At 37.7% G+C, this 19,555-nt stretch overlaps 1 protein-coding gene across 2 annotated transcripts in view; it reads left to right on the top strand.

Moving 5' to 3' along the window:
• DOK6 (docking protein 6) overlaps positions 1–19,555 on the top strand; it is an 805,177-nt gene that overhangs the window by 330,915 nt on the left and 454,707 nt on the right. For both annotated transcript variants that reach the window (XM_082259321.1, XM_082259322.1), the window contains exon 2: positions 13,085–13,192. In XM_082259321.1, coding sequence (XP_082115447.1) covers positions 13,085–13,192 — 108 coding nt within the window. The remainder of the gene's footprint in view (positions 1–13,084; positions 13,193–19,555) is intronic.

The following is a 19,555-nucleotide window of genomic DNA, read 5'->3' as shown; positions in this document are numbered from 1 at the left end:
ATTAGTAAACAGAGATAGCCAAAAAGGATTGAGTTTCCAACCAATAGATAATCTGTATGAGGAAAAATGCATCACCACCAATAGTGGTGAATGATCCGAAAGACCTCTAGCCAAATATGATACTTCCGGGTTAAAGGTCATAGTCCACTCAGAACCCAATGCCAAATCAATGCGTGAGAGAGAAGAATGAGTCAAGGAATGGCATGAGAACTGAGCTTCCAAAGGATATTTACACCTCCACAAATCAACTAATCCTATTTTCCTTAGATAGTTAGCAAAAGGTGTAGGTTGTCTAGGACCTTGAAGACAATATTTTTTAAAACGATCCAGTAATGGATCTAACACATTATTGAAGTCACCTATTGCTATTATTGAGGTTTGAGGGTATTTAGAGATAAACCTTGACAGGCACTGCAGCACTTCCATGGCAAATTGTGGAGGTATATATATATATATATATATATTAGCAATGATATATTTATAGGCATCCCACATGCCATATAAAAAGACATATCTTCCTTGTTCATCCAATAATTTATCTAATACCTCAAATCCAACATTGCCAGAGATCATAATACTCACACCCCTAGAATATTGGGTATAGGTAGAATGATATTAAATTTGATATCTAGAGGACCGTAATAAACCAACAGTGTCTTTAGTAACATGTGTTTCCTGTAAACATACTATAGAGGGATTCTGAGACTTGATAAATGTAAATAGAGCAGTTCGTTTCTTCACATTATGTACACCTTGCACATTCCAGAGAATAGATTCTGTAAACTTAGTCATTTATATCTTCTATATATATATATATATAATTCATGATAATCAAATATCTCAGATAGATCCTGTACCAATCCATTGGCAGACACAACCCTAATTTTACAGAGGCAAAAAAAAAAAAAGCACACAAAAAAAAACGCACAAACAACCAAAACGCACAAAAAAAAAGGAAGGGGGACAAGAAGCATATGCACAAAATATTTCCAGCAGGCCCCCTAAGGAGCCAGATAAAAAAGGTACCCCTACAAGGTAAAGTGAGCAAGGGAAAAATTATGAGTGCTGCCCCCGACTTACTTCCTAGATGACACTCACAACATACATCAGCTGTCATAAATAGGAAACAAAAGTTAAGACTAATTAACATCTAATTCCTGTATGGCTTCTGACAGGCTCAGTCTAAATATATATAGGGAATAGTATGCATATTTCTACTGTGTCCTTTGGGAATTAACCCTTCAATCTGCTGTTGCCCTAAAATGTCTCTCTTGATGGTCTAACCAGTTAGTTACTGCAGTAGGATTATCAAAGAAATGCAAAGTTCCATTTGCCACAACCCGTAATTTTGCAGGATATAACATAGAGTAATTCAAAGGAATATCCTTAAGGCATTTTTTAATTTCCTTATACTTTGCTCTCTGTTTCTGTACAGTTGATGAAAAGTCCAGATAAATGGAAATTTTAGTCCTTTGAAATTCCAAATTGGGTTGTTGTCTGGCAAGCTTTAAAATAGTGTCTCTGTCTTTATAATGCAGCAGCTTTAACAGGAATGATCTATTGTTACCCCCTGGTGGAGTGGCTTTGAATGGCACCCTATGTGCTCTCTCAACAGAAAAAAATAAAGTGAAATTATCTTTACCGAAAGTATCCAGTAACCATTGCTCAGCAAATTCAACAGGGTTTTTTACCCTGAGATCTCTCAGGCAGTCCCACAATATGTAAATTATTCCTTTGCAGTCTGTTTTCCATCTCTTCTATCCTATTGGCATTTTCTGAGGATTTAGCAGTGATCATATTAACATCATGAATTGAATGTTTTAAACCGACTTCTATAGTACTTATTCTGCCTTCAAGTGCCGTGGCTCTCTCCCTCATTGTTTGCATATCTTGTCTAATATGCTGTATACCTTCTTTCATACTTCTCACTTCCACAGATAAGTCTGTGAGAGAGGCCCCATTACATAAGTGTGAATAGCATTAAGCACCTCTTGCAATGTAGGTTGTTCAGAATCAGCTATATCAGAGCTTCCTGTTGTATTAGTAGAGAGTATAGATGTACTCACATGTGTTGCAGCATCTATGTCTATGTGCTCTGTCAATAGACCATCAGAGGAGGAAAGATGAAAAGAGCTTTTCCCAGCCGCAGATATTGGGGATGCCACAAAACTCGATTGAATGGTTTTAGGTCTGGCGGGATCGCGAGCAAATGTTTCCAACCTAGTTTTAGCGGTTGTTTGGCGCTCCTTCCCCGCTTTCTGGGTCAGCGCTGATCCCCCATGCAGGATAGACCGTTTAACAGGCTGGCTCTCCTCCTTCCTTCTAGTTATCATGGCTGGCTGGCTGGTTGCAGGTGAAATGCTAAGAACAGCAGAGTTAACAAAAGATCAAGCCCACACCAGGTGCACACTAGGTGGGGAAGTTCCCAACAGAGTAGAGCTCCCAGTAAGGTCTTCTCAACAGAATACTTGGAGCCGAAGTGAAGCAAGTCTGCTCACATGGGCGGTTCAGCCACACCCCGTCTCTGTTCCACTGTTTAATATGGCGGTCTGGGCCAGGTTTTCCAGGAAACAAGCACACTAATGGCACAGGTGTGTGCTGGCTTCATCTTAGAGACAGATTTATAGGTCAGTTCCCCACCCTCCCAAGGGGGTCAGTGTATGAAGGGAGCACTGAGAGGTGCATGTCTGCACCGTACTGTCCAGGTCAGGACAGACAAAGGCTAAAGCCAGAGTAAAACAGAGGAGGTACAGCATGTGTGCATGAGCACTGGGACTGTGTGTTTGATGGTCAGAAGGACCAAGGCACAAGGCCTGAGCTGCAGGGCTGACGAAGAGGTGGGAGGCTGAATTCTATGCTTTGTAGCATTGATGGTAAGAAACCCCCTGCAAGGGAAGATTCAATTGTGAACTTTTCTTTTGTTTAAATAAAAGTGGTCAGAAAAAGCCCAGAAAAGACACTTCTGGCATGGAGTAAACTCACTGTTTGGCACTACCAATGAGCTACAAAACCCCCAACTTGTCACATAGTACGTTTGTATGTGTAACTGGATAGAAATTTTAAGATTAAACTAAAATTTACAGTATAGAACTAAATACAAAGTTTTTTTTTGCCATCTGTCTTCCATTGGGGAGATTTTAGATCACATCCTGTCCCATAGCCACAACAGGCATTGAGAAGAAATCCCTCCAAGGTGAGGGAATCCTTGGCTGTCTCAAGGGTTGCCAGAACCATTGTTCCCATTAGAAGATTTCTTCTCTATTCCTGTTCTGGTGGCAACCCAAAACCCAGCATTTTCTTTCACTTTCATTGGTTACCAGGATAAATGGAGGGGGTGAATAATGGGGACACAGACAGCAACACAAATCTGTCAGGTGTTCTGTTATCTCTGCACTTTATCCAAAACTAAAAATGAAAACGTTTTGCCTTTATTATATAGCTGATTTTGACCCTTCGATATTGCAGAACACAATTTTTTCACAGCACTAGATAGACAGCCAAATAGACACTATATTAAAAACTTTGATTTTCAAAGTCTTACCTCCACCTTTCTGTTACAGCAGCAGTACTGGACGTTAAAATATGCACTATATGACTGTGCAGGTAAATAGGCACTAGAATTTGACCTATTGCTAATTTCATTACATTTTTGTAAATGTACTTTTTATTTTTTTACCTCTTAGGTGTCAAACACTGATTTACATTTGGTTATTCTGGAGTCCACAATTCCTACTCCAGGTTGGATCTCCTCTAGGTTGATCAATATCATGTGCACTGTCTCTTTGATGCATCTATTGGTCACATAACTATTTCTGATTATGCTCCTCTATCTCTCACTATCTCCCTCTCAGATTTAGGCTGGAGAGATTGGACATGGAGACTTAAAGAAAATCTATTAGATGATAGTCAAGTGTTGGAGGACCTGAAATCCTCACTTAAATCATATTTTGAGTTGAATTCCACAAATGAGGTCTCAGCACAGCCACTTTGGGAGGGTCACGAGGCAGTGATCTGCAGGGTACTGATCAGTCATGGCTCTAGAATTAAAAAACTAAAACTCAAGGAGGTTGCTGATCTATTGGAGGAGATTAGACATCTGGAACAGAGGCATAAAGCCCTTCTGCAGCCAGTAAATGCAGGCAAAATGAGGTAGCTGAGGGTAAAACAATCAGAGTATCTTGAAAATAAGGTGAAGAACAATTGTGCATATTGCTGTATTGTCTGTTTACAGTGCCTGTCAGATTTGGTGCGGGTCACATAGTTAAATAGTTAGTCAGGTTGAAAAAAGACACAAGTCCATCTAGTTCAACCAATAAAAAAAAACTAAAAAAAAACAACCATACAATCCCATATACACAATCCTATACCCACGGTTGATCCAGAGAAAGGCGGAAAACCCCAGCAAAGCATGATCCATTTTGCTCCAGCAGTGGAATAAAAATCCTTCCTGATCCCCTGGGAGGCTATCAGATTTTTCCTTGATCAATTTTACCCAGTTATATTGGGTACATTTAGGAAAGAATCTAGGCCTTTTTTTAGGGTTCCTGATGGAACTTATTATTTTACAATTTTGATATTTTGTGTTTTTCCTTTATTTATATTTTGTATTGTTTTCTGAAAATGTAATAAATACTGATTATCCAAATAAAAAATAAAATAAAAAAAACACGGATTTACATTTGAAACACATATCCTTAAAGTGTATTTTTACTTTTGCAGTTTAGTTGGAATAACACCTACTTTATATTTTTTACCTGTTCCCATTACCATATCATAACCTAAAAAAAATTGTTAATTGTTGGATATAATTTTGAGTACTTTTTATTTGCTTTAAAATCCTTCAAACCTCTTGCTCAAAAATCCATCAAATCCTTTACAAATGTGTAATGTTTTAGGAGGGGATTGTGGAGCAATGTGTAACATAATTAACCCTGGCTGTGCTATGCTGGCAGCTCTTTATTATCAGTTATAAACTAGATTTGAACACTGTCCGTCCTTACAGAGCATTAAAATTTATAAGCTGGCCTCCTGCATTGTATGTTAACTCCTTTGAGCCAGCGCCTCCCAGCCCTGTAAGGGGTTTATGATCATGTGACCACCGTGATTGACTGTCACGGCGGTCACATGGTCGGAAAGCTCCTGATTCCAAGTACGGCACAGCTGTATGCACACTAATTCATGCAAACATGCAGCCAAGGCCCACCCACCCAGAGGGTTAATGAGAGAAAGCTAAGTGAGTCCCCAGTATAGGTATGCTGTGTGACACATCAAACACATAGTGTGGTTTTCTCAATTTGATAGCAAAAGTGGAAATACATTTTAAAGCAGAACTTTTGGCAAATACCAAAATACACATTTAAGCCTCACACATGCCATTGAAAAAAGAGGTGGTTGAGTTGAGGCCTGGTTTTACATCCCCCCCTGACTTCCCACTTAAATAACATATTCAGCTGTTCAGGGTTATACACATGCTGTGGCCACCAAACATGACCCATCCAAGTAAATCGGGCTACATCACAAGTGTCCTGCAACTACCTGTAACAGATGTGGTTATGGCACAGTTGTGTGGGCTTTTCAGGGTTAATGAGGAAAGAAAAGAAGTCCAAGGAGCCGCACTTCACACAAAATCCTCATGTAAAAAGTGGAAGTTTTCATTGCTTTCTGTGTTCCTTCTGGGGAGATTCGCACTTCCATTTTTTACTGGTCACCACTGTCACTGAAACAGATTGTGAGGAAAAATCCCAGAACCAGAGCAAACAGGTACAATTTAATTACCTAATGGAAAATCAAATAGTTTTAGATTTGAATTCTCTTCACTTTAGGGAGATTGTCTCTTTTTTCCTGTTGTGTCTCCAGAACAGGAAGTGAAGGGAAATCTTCTTAGTAAAACACAGCAAAAATTATCTTTTCTGGGGGGTTTACGCCATTTCTGCTCCATTCAACACTGAAAAAAGAAATCATAAAAACCAGTTCATAATTTTTTTCAGATGTGCATTTCCAATCAATCCTGTTTAGAATGTATGATAAACCACAATTCTTTCAAGTTTTTCCCTCAAAATGGTTTGTGTAGTCACAGTAATACTCTTATGTATTATATGTGTGGTTTTGATAGTTAGTGTTGTTTTACCACCCTACTTGTTATCATCTTCTGAGTAACTCAAAACTCATATAAACATTGGTCATGTGTGTTATTTTGAAGCACCCACAATGTCACATATTGAAGACATCCTTTTTTTCATTTGAGCTTACAGCAGTGACAGGAAATAATGCATTATAATAATATATTGGCACAATTATACACAGCATGTGGAAAAATGGGAAATTTCTAGCCAGCACATTTTCAAATTAGGAAACCACCAGAGTAAGTGAGTTTAGTAATTGCACTCAAACTCAAGTTAAAATGTAATTGTTCGTGTTCCCCTACTCCAGTCTCCAAACTACTGTTTGTTATGGGATTCATAAATCTATATTTCCACAAAAGGTCTGAAATCACTTTTACCTTATATGTGTAACTACATGTCAGACTGTATATGTTAGACTGACTTGTACAGATAATTGTAAATGAAAAGAACAAAAGATTGAGTCACAGAGAGTGATTTGTGCACAATAACATTGTACAAAAATTTTGGAAACCCCAAATGTATAATGTTATCTCAGCATAGTGTTGTCTTATATTATGTCATTTAATGTGCCCAAAAATTGACATGTGTACCAAATAAACTTTAAAATCATAAATTCCTTCAATAAAACCTGAATTTTAACAATGTGCATAGTTACCTTCTTTGCAAATAAATGTCTTACTATTGTTACTATTCAGTCAGTTAGTGTTTTATAGTCCACTTATATAACCCATACAAATGAAATCACTACTAAGTTCTCCAAGTGATATATAAATGTGCCAATTTTGATATGATTAATCGATTAATGTGCAATCAACATATTCCACTTGTGATACTTTCACTGATTACAGTGCTCTTCCCTTCACTGACAAATATATGTACTCCTATTTCCAGTATTGACCCAAAATATTATTAGGTCAAATAGCACTTTTCCCTTTAAATTGGGTAGTTATAGCTTCAGATATTTCCCAAGACTCAAATCTTCCAGGTATTTATCCATTTGCATCCTCCTTGATCATATTTCTTCCACCAAAGCTCAAATGAAGATAGACCATCATAGCGTAAACAGTTTCCACTGGTCCTTATTTAAAAATAATTGTAAAAACTCACATTTAAAAGGGCATATTTGATGCACTACAGAAAGCAAGCCTCTTTTCCCCTAAGGGTCCTGGTCCCCAGACACTCACAAGATGGAGTATCGCAAACTTTTGGTTGTGCGGCTTGACATCATCAGCCCCACCCTATGCGTTACGTCACTGGACATGTTACTTTATCCCCTGATCACTCTTGACACTAATTTTATTTTTAATATAATTACATAAAGTTTTGTTTAAAAATAAATATTACATGAAAAATCAAATCCACCTAAGGAATTGAATCTCTCAGTTTGTACACACAAGTACACAAAAAATGACATAATAAAATTCATATTTTAACAATGAAGTACTGTAATACCCAGAATATCAGTCAGAAAACCAAGAAATATAGAGACAAAATAAAATAATGAAAAACGAAAATTATACCAATGGTGTCAGATTCTACTGCCAGATCATATCTGATCATATTGATCTTTTAACAATTATTTTCCACATTTGCCCCATTTCTCATTTAAACATAACTTGAAAGTTCAGTTGGGAAATTGTATGTCTCTCCTGCACAAAATTACAATTGCTTGAGCAGTCAAAATTGTTGTGTGTCACCGTTCTTTGAGAATAAATATTTGATCATTTGTGTAGTTTCTCCAAAATATAGTTAACCACAAGGACATTTCAAAGAGTAACAATAGATTCAGTATTGTGGGTATAAAAAAACAATATGTATAAATACATTTTAGGTTCCAGGGATGATAGTATCCCCTTCCAGGACATTGCTGCATTGGGCATACCCAAACATGGGAATGTTCCAACATCAGCTTTGACCAGCTTGCCATGAATTGAAGGTTCCAGATTATATTTAAATTTATAGGTTCAATTATGTTTTAAACTATTCCTTGATTTTGACTAAGCTTGTTAATGTGGGAAGATAGTATATTATACCTAATAGCAAAATGGAACTCTTTTTTCACATAACATTATCTAAAGTTAATTAAAGTGATTGTAAACATTCATTTTTTTTTCCATATAACAAATGTGTTTTACTTACCTGCTCTGTGCAATGCCTTGTACATAGCAGGCCTGATCTTCTTCTTCTGTGGTCCCCTGCCAGTGCTCCAGGCCCCTATTTTCATTGGGTGCCCCCACAGAAAGTTTTTTCCATGGGAGCATCAATTAGGGCTCGCTCCCGAGTCCTGCTGCTGCATCCATTGACACAGACAGTGGAACTCCACCCCATGCCCAGCTCCCATGTCACAGCTTTTGATTTACAGCAGTGAGAGCTAATATCCCCTGCTGCTATCAATTTGTCCAATGAGGAGAGCAAGAGCGGATGGAGTCGCTGCGCTCAAGCACATCACTGGATTGGATTGGGCTTAGGTAAGAAAAAGGGGGGTCTGGGGGGGGGCTGCAGCATAGAAGGTTGTTCACCCTAATGCTTTGAATGCGTTAAGGTGAAAAACCTTAAGGCTTTACAACCACTTTAAGGTTAAATCCAACAATTCAGGTGGATAACCCTTCTCCTTGAACTTATTCCTCATATCCTCTCATATCGCTTGTCTCTTCTCATAATTAATTTCTATGTTATCCACTGTTAACATCCACTGTTAACATTTGAGACTTTGGAATAGCATGTTTCAAAGATTTTTGAAAGCTCTGATACTATTATATAGAATACCTGTCAGCCAGATTAACAAAAAATTATCACTTTTGAGAATATTTCTATCTCTAAAACTAAGGTATCCAAAAAAGCAATCTCTTTTCATTCCAATTAACTGAAAGTTGTATAGTTAGATATGTTTCATGAAATCTCTGAACAAACCAAAGACTATACTATACCAAAGAAAAGTATTATCAATACAGTATATCTCACCCATTATCATTATCAGGCATACTTATTAAAAATCAAATCAATGTGGAAAAAGGCCAATTATCATAAATAAATTGGCAAAGGATGGGACCACATTCAGCCTCATCACTTCCTTCCTCTTCATAAATTATATTCTCAAACAGAAAGGACAGAAATGATAACCAAATGTGAGCATGTCACTGTTTTAATGCCATCTAATGTGTGTTAGGGACCCAATGTGATTTAGGCGAATAGCCCTTGAGGGCAGACTGATGTGAATATACAATATATATTTAAAATGCTTCATAAATTGTTGGTGCTATATAAGCACCAGTAATAATAAAAAAAATCAATCCTAATGATCCCAATGAACACTACTACAGTTTACATTTGAGAGCCATTCTCTCTCTCTCCCACAATGGAGGAAGAGGAAGTAGGATTAATTAAATGAATGAAAGGGTTGTGGGCAGAAGATAAAAGCGGGAGGTTTTAAATAATCTGATTGTGGGAACCTTTCTTAATGCTTTTACCTTCAGCCACCAGTAAAAGTGCTAAAAAGAGCCTGTCACATTTAGAAACATTTATAAACTTAAAAACTGAAGACAGGTGTGAAGTGCAGGCATCTAGAGGTGCACGTATTGTATACTTGCTGCAGCATATTTCAGAATCTGTTATATCAGTTTGCATACATAATTGCTACACAATTAGAACCATTCTTAGTAATTTTCCAATTATTATAATGGGACAGATCATGTGGCTAGAACAGGATGACCTCCCATGCAAGATCCATAAGGTGATGGTTACTGTAGATATTGTAGATATTGTAGAATGACTAAGGAATCCAAGTATAAACTACAAGTAGGCAGGAGGTTGAACAAGGCAATGATGTTCGCTTGCACTAGTTTGTATTAAACTGATAAGGGTAAGACATTGTTAACAAAAACTGAGTTACATTTTGAGTTTACAAAAATAAACTGGTATAAATTGTAGGCATCCAGGGGTACCTACACATACAGTACCTGCAGTAGCTGTAAATTATACTTACTTTAGAATCCAGGATATTTTGATTGGGAAAAGCTTCAGCACTTCCTGTTTATGTGTACACTTGCCTGCACCCTCCAGCCTACATACTTTCCTACTGGCCCATAACTATGGTAGGCTGCAACATTAAACAATTGAATATGTGAGAGATAGGGAAGGGGGGGGGGGTACTTGCCAAAGCTTTGTGGCCAGCGGTGGGTTAGTGAAAGCTACTACAGATATGCTTTATGTGACTTTGATTTAGGGGGAACCTGTGTCCCCAAAATATTGAGGTTTCTTAAAATATGTTTGTTCAAGCATCACTAAAGGAGATGATTTGCTTCATGTTGAAGTGCTGGCATCTTTCAAATTATATTATAAATCATATATCACTTCACCCATAAAAAGGTTACCAAACTAATGTTTGAATCACAAAGCAGGGAATTGTAGTATTCCTTATAATAAAACTATTTGACCTGTTGGCTGGATAAATCTATTGCTGTTTGAACTTGCTTCTCATTTATACAGTTCTGCAGTGCCATAAACCGGTTGGTAGCCAGCCAGTCAGAGCAATTTAAAAATGAACAATCTTTGGTTGGCTTTGGTTCAGTATGCTAAAAGTGATAAACTTTGTGTGTTAAACAAAAAATAAGAGTCATTTAAAGTCACAGTTGTGTGTTTAGTTTACTTTATAGTATCCTGTAGGTAGGAACAACATTAATGATTTTTTCAAAACATGGTTTATTAATATGCTGTTAGTTTTACTTTTTAGGTACACTTTTACAGTGGCACAGCATTATCCACACTTCACCCATCCATTGAAAATAAATACTGTTGAACCCATTAGACATCCAGGCTTTTTAAATGAACATATTTATTTTCTGTGCTGTCAAGTCAACCTGTGGTTGCATAAAATAAATTTGCACTGTCTATGGCCAGCCTTAGACCAAAAGCAAGATGGATTGATGGCTTTGGGCTAATGCACCTAAAGTGAAACTGCAGGCAAAAATAAAATAGACAGAGATTACGCATTGCTTTCTGTTCTGACCCCATGACTTTTAGACAGGAAATTAGATAAAATTTCCACAACAGGGTCACTGAGTGCAAAGCAAAACAAAGGATCTAAGCCTTCTCTACTCTACCCAAAGTAAAAACCAGCTATAGGTGAACTCTGATTTTTATTTTTTATTTTTGACACAACATTCTTAAATTACGGGTATTTTAATAAAGACCCCCTCCTTTGCAGGTAAAACAGCCTCGCTTTTGGTAATGCTTTATCCCAGATTTTGGAGTGTCTGTGGGAACTTTTGCCCATTTAGCCAACCAAAAATTTGTGTTGCCATTACTAATGATGGATAAAATGACCTGGTTTGCAATTAGCATTCTAGTTCATCTCAAAAGTGTTGAATACATTTAAATTTAGGGCTTCCTGCAGACCATTTTAGTTCCTCCACACTGAACCATGTGATTAATGGACATGACTTTGTGCGCAAGGGCATAGCAATGCTGGACCAGATAAGGACATCCCACACAGTTCTCCCAAGGTTTGAGGTGCTCAGTCTAAAATGTTTTTGCTCTCTATGCTGTGTATATATATATATATATATATATATATCAATATAGTATATACATATCCCTAGATTGATAGCAGATTTGTTTTTCCAAATATGGTCTTTAAATTGATAATGTATTTAAAGTTAATAAGTCAAACTTTAGTTTAAAAAACTCCTCAAAACACATTTAAAAGTGCTTAGCTTTAAGACACAAAAAAAAAAAAAAAATGTACAGATTGTGAGAAATCATGCGATTAGCTATAAATCATACAGGAGTTGATTGACTAAAATATTATCTTAGTTAAGTTATATTCACTTCAGTAGTTCAATTATGTGCATAAAAATGACATAATATTTAAATTCCTCTGCATATAAGAGTCTGTTTAAACTGAACAAAGCTTCACTTAGCTAACTGAAAAAATGTGGCCTTTTAGCAAATCACTACCATTGACACAACACAAGTGCCACTGGTTGAGGGCATTCCAAACACAGGGCAGTTAAACAATATTACAAAAATTTGATGCATATGGAAAACAACTGTAAAATTCTGTGCATAGAACAGTCACTAAAAAATTATAAGAATGGCAGGTAGTGGTGGAGATTATTTTGAAGCTTCTTCTCCTTCTAAAAAAGTTACCATGACAACTGATCATCTACAGTACAAGGCGATTGCTGTCTAAAAAGAAATTTGCTACCACTCAAAGTGCAAATTATTGCAAGCAATAACGATCAACCTAAAATTGTATGAGTCACATGAAATGAATACAAAGATAATATCATTCATGTAACTCAAAGATGGACATATATAAAAATTATTTGTTTAAGCCAGAATTTTACAACATTTCTTTAGTTATATAGAAAAGTTTCTCCTGCACTCAATTCCGCTAGCCAGTAAAGAGAACCTAATTTGTTTCTAACTGTAAAGAGGAATAAAGTAGCTGACAAGTAAGTCTGTTTTCAGTGCATATAATACTAAAAAAATATTTAAATGTTGGCATTGTCTTACATTAGGACTGCAGGATGCAGAGGCACCTTGAAAGGGCATCCAGCTTACACATGTACTTAGAAATGCAAGTGATATTGATGTATCTGAGGTAGAAGCAAATTTGATGGGTCCTCTCTACCAGCTAGCGAGTGCTGGTGATGTATGGATTCTGCATTTGGATATACAGGGATTTAGCATTTAGTAAATTCTCTCTCACTGGGTACCACCCATACTAGATATACAATGGTTGAACAGACACTGCTTTTTCTGTTTGCCAGTCCCCTAACCTGTCTCTCAAAAATTGTTTACTAAATCAGTGAAAAAACATGTAGTTTATTTTAAAATATCCATTTCAGAAGTAAAATGTAATGATGTATGAATTAAAATTATATCGTTTTAAAAGTGGTTTTCATGTATTTCATGATATGTTCAGAAACACGATTTATGTGTGTATTTTTTCTCTCCAGATTTATAGGCGCTGTTGGTTAGTGTTTAAAAAAGCTTCCAGTAAAGGTCCAAGAAGACTAGAAAAGTTCCCTGATGAAAAAGCTGCCTACTTTAGAACCTTTCATAAAGTAAGTATTGCTATATTACTGTTGGAATGAAATGTGCCACAATGATTACTAACCAACTGCTCAAAAGCCATATGGGATTTCATTGATATTGCTCTTATCTAAGCATGCAATTTAAAGTAAAATTCTGAGAAAAAAATTAACATTGACTAGGAGTACAGTACAGTGTCTCAAATGTACACTTTCTAATGAAAATACAACTTCAACTCTCATCAATCCAAATCAGTGTTCTCCAAACTGTGCCTGCGGGCCAGATGTGGCCCTTTGCTTGCCTTTATCTGACCCTTGAGGCACAATTCCTCCTACTGGCACCAACAATGAGGCACCATTACTTCCAATGATGCCACCAGTGGGGCATCATTTCTCCCACTGACAATAGTGATGGGGCACTGTTTCCCCATTGATACCAATGATGGGGCACAACTCCTCCTCCTAACGACCACTGATACTAATGAATTTTTCTACTCCCACTGACCACCAAGTCTGAGACAATATTTATTCCCTCTGATGCTGATGCTCCCTCAGTAACTAGCCCTTTGATTGGGAGGTTTGGAGACCCCTGTTCTAAATCAACATTTCCAAAAATGTTTCATTTTGTAGTTAACCTCAAATATGCAATATCGATGCAATTTAGTTGCTTGGCAGCATTAACTGGTAGTGAAAACCTATAAGATGTTAGTAAAACACTGGTCCAAATATTAAAGAAAATGTACTTATTTAAATACTGGATTGTGCCTCATTTAAAATAGTATAGATTGTTAGTAACATTTTCAGAAAAAAAAGCATTAACCTAAAAAGGTTTTATATGTGGTAAAGTATAAGCTCCCTTTATTTTTTTAAAAGTATAAACAATGTGGCCCTTGCTCTATTCATCTACAGGTATATGTGACAATGCCCAATGAATAATGTTTAAGGTATATACCCTTAAATGTCAAGTAAGGTATATACCCTTAAATGTCTATATGTAGCTACGTATATGTACTGTATGTAGCTATGTATACTCACCGGCAACTTTATTAGGTACTTCTGTTAATTGCTTGGTAACACAAATTGCTATTCAGCTAATCCCATGGCAGCAACTCAATGCATCCCGCCCCCGCTCGCTCTCGGACACTCCAGCGCAAGTGACCGGCGGCTCAGATGTCCGCCGGTCACTCGCGATCGTCTGCTGCAGAGGGAGAAAGGCAGGCGACTGATGTAAACAAAGCCGCCTGTCATTCTCCCTGGTGTAACTGCAGAGATCATACGATCCTGCTATTTAGGATCGTATGTCTCTGTGGTTACATGAAAAGCCACGCCCCTTTACAGGAAGAAGCACGCCCCTAGGGACACATTTAACCCCTGCCTCTCCAATAAAGTTAACCCCTTCCCTGCCAGTGTCATTTTTACAGTAACAGTGCATATGTATAGCACTGATTACTGTAGTAATGTCACTGGTACCCCCAAAAGTGTCAAAAATGTCAGTCAAGAGTCCGATCTGTCCGCCACAATGACGCTGTCCCGCAAAAAAAATCGCAGATCGCCGCCATTACTAAAAAAAACCCCACCAAAAATGACAGAAATCTTTTCCTTAGTTAGTAAACACAATAACTTTTGCGCAAACTAATCAAAATACGCTTTTTTTACCAAACATATGTAGCAGAAAACAAATTGGCCAAAAATTTTAAAAAATTCTGATTTTTACATTTTTGGGGGGGAATTTCATATAAAAAATGTGAAAAATATTGTTATTTTTGCAAAATTGTCTCTTTTTTTGTTTATAGCGCATGATCAAAAAATCACACAGGTGATCAAATACCACCAAAAGAAAGCTCTGTTTGTGGGAAAAAAGGACGTCAATTTCATTTTGGTACAGCGTCGCACGACCGCGCAAATTGTCCGTTAAAGTCACGCAGTGCCGAATCGCAAAATAGGCCCTGGTCAGGAAGTGGTTAATGGTGTAAATCCATGATCAATCATGATGCTTGGCCCGAAGGCTGGACACTAAAAAAGGAGAAAATACCTTTGGTATTTTTAAAGGTGTCCACCATCTGACATGTCTTAAATAGCTAAGGGGCGGAGTCAGCAGGGATTTGGGGGGACCCCTCGCTGTTTTTTTCTGAGTTTTTCATCGCCGGCATTCTTTTCTTTACATTTCAGCTTTCAGCAGGGAAGCCCACTGACAGCCGGCTTCCCGACCCGCTCCTTAACAGCTAGCTATTCTTCACACAGAATTCAAATTGGTCAATCAATTTTCGACCGATCTGAATTAGAATCATTCTGAAAATTTTGAATTTGTTAGAAAACAGATACATCCAAATCTCCGAATAACAAAAAAATTTCTCCGAATTCACATTCGGACCGAAACAAATAGCACATATCTAACTTTTAACAGGATAATGCACTATGTCATAAAGCTCAAATCATCTCAAACTGCTTTTTTCAACATGACAATGAGTTCACTACACCCCAATGACCTCTACAGTCACCAGATTTCAATCCGATAGAGCAATCCAATATCACAAAAAAATGGCCTGGTCATTAAGGGGGTAAAACCTTCAGGTCCAGAAGTGGTTAATTGTCTTTTTATGGGCATTTGTAGAAACAAGATGCGTTGAGAGCTAAATTAGGCAGTCTGAAGCCAGCCTGTTAGCTTAGAAAATAGAGGGGGAGGAGGAGGAGGAGGGAGAAGCAGAGGAGTCCCTTGCCATCCTAGGCTACAGCTTCTATTGATGCACACAATGTAGAGAGACACAACTCTAGTCCTAAATTCAAGGGTGGCCCCATAGGATGCAGCAAGAGAAAATAGTCACCCGGAAACAGGAAACCTGGTGCAGCGGTCATGGCTTCAGATCAAACTAGAACACAGGCAAGAAATACAAGATAAAGAAGTTGCATACTTAGTAAGTCATTAAATTAGCTGCTGAGAGTACCTAAAATCGAGGATTTAATATCACTTTACCAGAGAGGAGTTAGAAGACATTGGAGTAAAAAGAATAATTTGGTAAAGCCATCATAGGCTCTAGCTATAAGTTAGTATGTGCATAAGTTATCTACAATGTTCCAAGTATGTTAAAGTATATGCAACCCCTTACCTTGTAAAACAACTCAACTAATAGAAATAATAATAATAGTAATAATAATAATGCATTATATTTATAGGCACCTTTCAGAACACCCAAGGTCACCTTACAAAGATAGCAACAAAAAATAACAAAAATAAATAAATAAATATACATAACATAACCATTAAATTGTAAAAAAAAATCAATGCAGTCAGACAGAGTATGCTAGTTTAAAGAAATTAGTTTTGAGATTTGATTTGAAGATAGGTAGAATGTCAATATTGCTGATGTCAGGACACTGGGAGTTCTTTTTTTTTGTATAATATTGTTTATTGAGTTTTAAATCGTATAACAAACAATGTCAACATTAGAAGTGGAAAAAGGTTGTAAAATACAAGGTACAAAGATAGCAAATGTTCCAACGTGCATACAAGGTGGTAATGAAAGCAGGCCAAATACATGTTACAAATAACAGTCATAGTAGAGCAAAACATGTCATTGCTATGGACTCCAAGGTAAAGTAGGGAAGTGAGTGTACACAGTAACACAGCAGGGGAGTAGGTAACCAGGTAGGAGAAAAAGATCTACTTAGAGAGGGGGGATCCTTGTCACCCCCAGTGGGAACATAACAGGAGGGTCAAGGTCGCCCCAAGTGGTGGTCCTAGGAGAAGATTTCTGGATACTGTAACAAGAAATGACCAGTAGTTCTAAAGTCAAGGGACAGAGTTCCTTCTGAAGTGATGTCAGTAATTTATTCACTGCACCTGAGCAATGGATTATGGGGCGCTGGTTATGTCAGAGCCTATAAAAGAGCTGTCAAAATTTAGATAGAGAATTGTTAGGCAGAGAGAGTCTTAGGCTACTCAGCTGCCTCGGTGTTGTAGCTGTTAGAAAAACAGGCTAGCAAGTGAGAGGCTGTGGGTTCGTCAATCCTTGGCCAGCAGGTGATTAATAGTCACTTACATTTAGGCCTTTGAAATGAGGGATTTTTCGTGTTCGTATGTTTGCCAGAACATTTCCCCTGTTCTAGATGTTCTGGTGTGAGCCGAACAGTGGGGTGTTCGGCTCATCACTACTCCTTATTCATTCATGTAATGTGCAGCTTGGGCTTGGGCTGTCTTTAGTCCTTTTCTCTGTATAAAAAAAAAGACATTCGGGATCTGTTTCAATCGCAAATCTGTTTCAAACGCAAAAAAAAAGTACAAAATATAAAAAAAAATTTAATTGTAAAAAATGTTAAAAATGCTAAAAATTCTAAGAATAAATAAATAAAAATGAATAATAAAAAAAACAAAACAGCCTTGTTCACACAGAGTACATAAACAGAGTACACCCCTGAAAGGCTGTGTTTATGTTCACAGAGATTCACAGGTGTTCCATGCAGTCAGGCAGTACTATTGGTGATATTTGGGATGTAGCAACTATACATACAGCACTGTGGTTCCCCTATTTGACATCCATGTGGATCCGGGTGCATGTTCCTATGCTCACACTGTCTGCGTTCAGGGTCATGCACCCACATGCACACAGATTACAGATTGGGAGCAAGGGATGTGACCATGCAGCCTTTGCATCCCAATTGACATAAATGGGACTGCCTGCATGGGGATGCAGGGAACATCTGTGCATCTCCCTTCAGGTAAACACAGCCCTCCTTGGGCATGCACTTTAGTATGCCCTATGTGAATGATGCCTTATTAGCAATTTAGCAGGAATTTTGTAAGGTATGCTGTGTTTGTGTGAACTAATAATGATTTTAGTGTATTTTTAGTTAAAATAGTAATTTGATGAACATTTGTGCAATTATTGCGGGACTTAAAAAAATCAGTAGCACATTTTTTTTACTCTAAAGGTCACGTGCTTTCAGAAAATGTATGGTTGGGGTGGGCTTTTCAAATTCTGAAAGCTGTGAGTGAAAATTGTTTTTATTTATGGTTTTGCATACTTTCAGTTTTCACCATTGTACAAAAAAGTGCAATTTAATATTTACCAATATTTGTTATTTATACAGTTTTTCGCTTTTTTATTTAGTAGGAATTTAGCAGGAAATGTGTAAATGTTGCCATGTATGTATGTATGTATGCACTAATAATGATTTTAGCTTATTTTTATTGAAAATAGGGATTTGATGAACATTTTCACAACTTTTGCAGGGCCTAAACAATCAGTAGCACATTTTTCCTATTCTTTAGGTTGTTTGTTTTCAGAAAATATATGGTTTTGGGGGTCTTTTGCAAATTCTAAATACTGAATGTGAAAAATGAAAACTTCCAGATTTTTAGAGTAAATAGTTTTTTCTGACAGCTCCATGGATTTTAAGGTTGCCAGGGTATTAAGAAGACTGTGGAGGCCATTATTATAATGGGAAACCAGTTCCTGTCCTCTCTACTTTCAGCAGTGACCCCTGTCCTCTCTCCTTCCAGCCGTGACCCCTGTGTATTGTCATGTCAGCCCTGGCCCCTTGTCTTCTATCCTTTCAGTGTTGACCCCTGTCCTCTCTCCTGCCAGCGGTGACCCCTGTGCTCTGCCCTGCCAGCATTAACCCCTGTCCTCTTTCCTGCCAGCAGGGACCCCTGTCTTCTATCCTTCCAGCAGTGACCCATGTCCTCTCTCCTTCCAGCAGTGACCCCTGTGTCCTGTCCTGTCATCCCTAGCCCCTTGTCTTTTATCCTTCCAGCAGTGAACCTGTCCTCTCTCCTTCCATCTGTTACTCCTATCCTCTCTCCTTTGAGTGGTGATCCCTATCCTCTCTCCTTCCAGCAGTGACCCTTGTCCTCTCTGCTTCTAGCGGTGACCCCTCTCCTCTCTCCTGCTAGAGGTGACCCTGCCCCTTAATCCCCTCCCACTTCAAATAGTTTGACCACACCCAATTTTTGCCATGGTGCAGGTCACCCTCCTCCCTTGGTCTCCCTCATTGTCAAGTTCTAAAGTTCGGAGGTATGATACTGTGTTCCAGCAGAAGGATAGAGTCTTTCCATCATGCTCTCAGAACAAAATTGAGTAGGGCTAATTGCTCAGCCATTCACAGGAAACTTTACTTTATCAACAAATACAAAGCTTCCTCTGATTGACAAAGATGGGTGGACAATGTCACAATCTCTACCTCAGCTATGCAGAGGAAGCTTTATATTCGTTGATAAAATACAAGGTTTCCTGTGAATTGCTGAGCTCTCAACCGACTCGATTTTGTTCTGTTTCCTCTGGAAAAATGGGACTCAAAGGCTCAAAGAGAAAACATGTATTTGTTTTAAAAATCTATAATTTTATTATATACAAAAAAATGTAATTATACGTTTATACATAAAAAGTGGGGTACAGTGTT

Source organism: Pelophylax lessonae, assembly GCF_965119305.1.
Source record: "Pelophylax lessonae genome assembly, chromosome: 5".
Taxonomy (NCBI): domain Eukaryota; kingdom Metazoa; phylum Chordata; class Amphibia; order Anura; family Ranidae; genus Pelophylax; species Pelophylax lessonae.
Note: the sequence above shows the minus strand (reverse complement) of the source record. Positions and strands in the feature narration are given on the sequence as shown.